Source organism: Lactuca virosa, chromosome 2 (genome assembly GCF_052849685.1).
Source record: "Lactuca virosa cultivar CGN04683 chromosome 2, Lactuca_virosa_CGN04683_v6, whole genome shotgun sequence".
In the NCBI taxonomy this organism is placed as follows: Eukaryota; Viridiplantae; Streptophyta; class Magnoliopsida; order Asterales; family Asteraceae; genus Lactuca; species Lactuca virosa.
Window position 1 is genome coordinate 122,021,649 of NC_136427.1, and position 5,235 is coordinate 122,026,883.

The window sequence follows — 5,235 nt, forward strand, 5'->3', positions numbered from 1 at the left end:
AGCCTCCTGCAACTCCAGTAATGTATCACAGCGCTGGGTAGCAACAAACTGTCTGATGTCAGTCTTGAGCATGTTTAGATAACGTGTCATCTGAGCTTGCTCTGAACCAAACTTCGGGCAGAACATCGCCCTCTCAATAAACATACGGGTGATCTCCGTCACCGACTCTAATCCTTGTCTCAAATCCAAAAACTCATGTGCCAGCCGCTCTCGCTCCACCCATGGAATATAGCGAGAGCGGAACATCTCCCTGAACTGATCCCAAGTAACCGCCGCTCTCTGCTCATCAGAATATGACCCCGTCATCAGTATCCACCATTCCTTTGCTTCGGACCTTAGAAGAAACATCCCTCCACGTCAGATAGCGACCTCATGGCTATGATCGGGTCCTGAATCCCATCAAAACGGGGGCTTCGTGTTATCGAAGTCCCGGTACTAGAAAGCCCGACTGGCCCCACTACCTGCAGCTGCTAGGCTGCAGAAGATGTAGCGGGAGCCGTCTCAGCAATGGCTGCATAGCGCTCATCGAAGTACTCAACCATAGCGGTCTTAATAGACCCAAACATCTCTGGCAACTGAGCCTGGAACAGTGTAGCAACTTCATCATGCAGGATCTCCGTGATCCTGGCATCCAACTCATCTGGTCTCATCTGACCAATGGTCTCGAGCGCTGCTGGTCCACCCTGACCGCTATCTCCTGATCCCGACCCAGATCCGGTCACAAATCGCCTCGTAACCACCATGTTGAAAATATACCATGAAGATATCAGACTTTCCATATAATAACAGGGAACCAACTCCCAACAAAGCCCTAGGGGTTGTGACTTCCTTTCTACGCGTATGGGTCCTATGCTTTCAGTAGTACGGGCCCATACTACCTTCCACACCTACCCAAATTTATCTCAAGTATCATCACAACGCCCTAATAATATACATAAACATAGGCGAGCACTCAATCCTCACTCCTAGAGGAAGGCTAAATATCTCATAACTGGCCGACTGACTCCGCACAACTCATCCATGAAACTTCCACCAACCTTGCATCACTTATGTATGCTAGTCATACATAACGTTGGACCCTATAGACTTTCGAATACCTGATCCTACCCTAAGCCCTTCATCAAACAAGAACAGGAAATAAGGCCAAACTAAACATTCTCAGGCTATAAGATCTTAGTTATATACGACCGTGATGCATACACTAAGCAACTACTAATGATGTCAATTTCATACGAGGAAAACCCTAGGCTATCAGGCATCATATAATCAGGCAATTCTATCATGCAATTCCTGAAGATCCCTAGACTATCACTAGCATGTTGTTCTAACATATCACAATATCAAATAACCGTAAGGTATTTTGGGGTCTACGTACTGGCTCCGGCTGATCGTAGACATTGCATCCTCCTTTAGTATTTTGAAAACCATTTGAAAATCATTTTTAAACATCTTTTCGTTAGTTTGAGACTTGATTCACACGAGTGTTCCTCCAATTCACTCAAACCAAGGCTCTGATACCAACTTGTAACATCTATAAAATTCAAGCCAATTTAAAACTTTTTCAACCATTAAAAAACCATTAATTATTACAAAATGTTTTCAAAATAGTTTCATATCAGAGTATCCCAGAAATCAAAATCATAAAATGTGAGGAGGTGCACGATCAAGCCTTCGCCTTCCCGCGATCATCTGAAGTACCTGAAACAAAATCAACAACTGTAAGCCTGAGGCTTAGTAAGTTCCCCCAAAATACCAACGCCATACAATCAAAACAATATCATAGCTAACAACATGCATATAGAGTCTACAGTATGAGTGGACCGCCCTCACCGAGCCCAAATTCTATCTGGCCCACTCTCAGAACCTTCAACATGTCTGGTCCGCCCTATCGGGCCTTTAGGCTGTCTGGACCGTTCTCCGGGCCTTCAGCTTGACTAGTACGCCCTACCTGGTCTGCAGTCTATCCGGGCCGCCCTGGGTATGTTGGCCTAAAGCACAAAGAAGGACCGCCTCAACCCACCTCCAATCATACAAATAACACATAATATCATACGCTAGCTAGCATGTACAGATAATCATATAGATCTAACAGATCACTAATCATAGCATCATCCTATATACCAGGATACCGATCTAACAGATCACTAAACATAGCATCATCCTATAACCAGGATACAGATCTAGCAGATCACTAACATAGCATCATCTTATAACCAGGATACAATCCAAAAGAGCTGGTCTTGGTGCTTTAGACCCTGTTGATATAGTGAGAAGAACTCACCTCACTAGTAGTGTTGAACCGATAAATCGAATCCCAAACACAGCTCCAAGCTCAACCGCCTACAATCATCATAGGACCAATTCTATCAAGACCCAAATTACCATAGTACCGTCAGAAGTCAAACCTGATCAACCCTCGGTCAAAGTCAGAGTCAACGGTCATGGTCAGTAGTCCATGTTGACCCAACTCGTCGAGTGCATCTAGCAACTCGTCGAGTTGCTTCAGAACTCAGAAACCATGAAAACGCGAGTCAACTCGCCGAGTTACCAAACAACTCGTCGAGTCCATGCAGTGTCCAGAAGGTTCGGAAAACCCTAACCAACTCGTCGAATTGGCTATGCAACTCGTCGAGTTCCTTCAACCCTTTTCTCATTCAGACGCTTTTAAGTGAAACCAAGGTTCCAAACTGTAGATCTAGCCTCCTAGGATGTAGTTACCACTTAAAGTTGCCAACTTTACGTGCATGCAAGGCCTCAAGAGGCTAAAACACCCAAAACTAGTCCTAGAAAGAGATTTAGGGCATGGAGAAAGGCCAAGACTAGCTAAAGTGTATAACTTTATGGCTATGTGGGTCTAGAGGAGTCTAGATCTGAAGTTACAACTTCAAATCATGCTCAACTTTCGAAAATGGATCCAAAGTGGGCTAAAAAGACCCTAAACTCTTGAATGGAGAGATCTAACAAGAATATGATCAAGGTAATGACTTTTTACCTTCAAATGAATGCCAAACCGAAGTAAATGTTGGATCTACAATCCCCTTATCGTTCCAAGTTTCTCAATCTTCAAGTCTCTTCAAGAAATGCACCAAACCGAAGATATCGCTTTTTCCCGTTATGGAAAAAGGAACGGAAAAAATTTGACTTGTATGCTTGCATCCTTTACTCATCAAATGATGCATGACAATATGTTTTATAACATCAAGTTACTGATGCATTTACGCATTACCAATGTACAATCGACTTGTAAATTACAAATCATATGTCTTCGTTTCAAAATCATAAGATATTATCGTCTCAGAATTACTCGTGATAGATTTCATGAAGTAATTCTTTGAGTGTGGGTTCATCTAATACTTAAATCTCTATTTCTAAGTACTCATGAACATTGCAACAACACTATTGCTATGTCTAATACCCTTAGACAATCTAAAATTCAGCTCATGACAGTCTTCATTCACTACTTACTTCCAAAAGTATGACCGACTGTGGAATTTGAATAATCATATTATTCGGGAAGTAATACATGCGAAATGAAACAAAAGAATAAACAATTGACAAAAGGTAGTAAACAAACTCATAAATAACTCTCTATTATTTAATCGCCAAAAGTCAATTACACTTACTTTATTACAAGTTTTAAACTAACTATCTAACTACTAAAACTAATATCATCTCTCAAACCAATGCTCCTAGCATGCTGACCGTGCTTGACCCTACTCAGAGCCTTCGTCAAAGGATTTGCATGATTCTCTTCTAATGATACCCTCTTCATGATGAGATGACCTTCTTCTACCCTATGTCCGATGTAATGATACTTTCTGTCGATATGTCTAGACTTTCAATGATCTCTTGGTTCCTTATTCAAGGCAACCACTCGTTCATTATTGCATAAAAGTTCCATTGGCCCATGAGTGGTCGGGCCAACTCCAAGGACACCAATAAAGTTCCTCAGCCATGCTCCTTCCTTTAATGCTTCACTTGCAACTATGCAATCTAATTCATAGGTTGAATCAGCCACCGTGTCCTGCTTGGAACTCTTCCAAGTTACTGCTCCACCATTCAAAGTGAACACCCATCCTAACTGAGAACGAAAGTTGTCTCTATCCATCTGAAAGTTGGCGTCACCGTATCCACTTACTCTCAATGTATCATTGCCACCAAGGACGAGAAGCATGTCCTTCATCCTCTGCAGATAATTGAGAATGTTTTTAACCGTTGTCCAATGAGCTTTTCCTGGTTTTCCTTGATAACGACTGGCCATGCTCAGGGAAAAAGACACATCAGGGCGAGTACATGTCATAACGTACATGTTCGGCCACACAACCGAAGCGTAAGGTACCAGACTCATATCAGCTATTTCTTCATTTGTACTACGGCTTTGATTCTTACTCAATTTCGTATTGCTCTGGATAGGTAGCTCTCATTTCTTGGAATTTTCCATACTAAACCTATTTAGTACTTTATCCAAGTATGTACTTTGACTATGTCCAATTAGTCTCTTCTTTCTATCTCTTAAGATTTTTATCTCGAGAACATAGACAGCTTCTCCCAGGTCTTTCATGGCAAAACACTTTCTAAACCAAGACTTAACTTCTTGCAAAGTTGGAATGTCATTTCCCATGAGTAGTATGTCATCGACATACAATACCATAAAAAGTCACTATACTCCCATTAGCCTTGATCTACACACAAAACTCATCTTCACTCCTAGAGAAACCAACCTCTTTGACTTTCACATGGAAGAAAAGATTCCAACTGTGAGATGCTTGTTTCCATCCATAGATGGATTTCTCAATATTGCACTCTATTTAGATACTTTGCATCTACAAAACCCTCTAGCTGACTCATGTAAACATCTTCATTCAACATCCCGTTAAGGAAAGCGGCTTGGACATCCATCTGCCAAATTTCATAGTCATAAAATGCAGCTATAGCGAGCATTATCCGAATAGATTTTATCTTGGCCACTGGTGAGAAGGATTCATCACAGTCAATCCCTGGGGTTTGAGTAAAACCCTTCACAACCAGTCGAGCCTTGAAAGTGTGTACATTTCCATCCATGTCAATCTTTTTCTTGAAGATCCATTTGCACCCAACTGTCTTTCGACCTGGTACATTATCAAAAAAATTACAAACTTGGTTGTCATACATGGACTTTATCTCGTTGTCCATTGCCTCTTTCCATTTAGCAGCCTCAGGGCCTGCCCTTTGCTTCCTTGTAGTTAGCCAGCTCAT

General features: G+C 41.8%; 1 protein-coding gene across 1 annotated transcript; it reads right to left on the reverse strand.

The window, feature by feature from the left end:
- Positions 1-3,838: 3,838 nt before the first annotated feature.
- Positions 3,839-4,261, reverse strand: LOC145157710 (secreted RxLR effector protein 161-like). Its single transcript, XM_079076712.1, has one exon. The coding sequence runs from the start codon at positions 4,259-4,261 to the stop codon at positions 3,839-3,841; it is 423 nt and encodes a 140-aa protein (XP_078932838.1).
- Between the last annotated feature and the right edge of the window lie 974 nt (positions 4,262-5,235).

Bases quoted from the DNA above. Each gene is read 5' to 3' on its own strand.
- LOC145157710 (XM_079076712.1), bottom strand. From the start codon at position 4,261: ATGGCCAGTCGTTATCAAGGAAAACCAGGAAAAGCTCATTGGACAACG.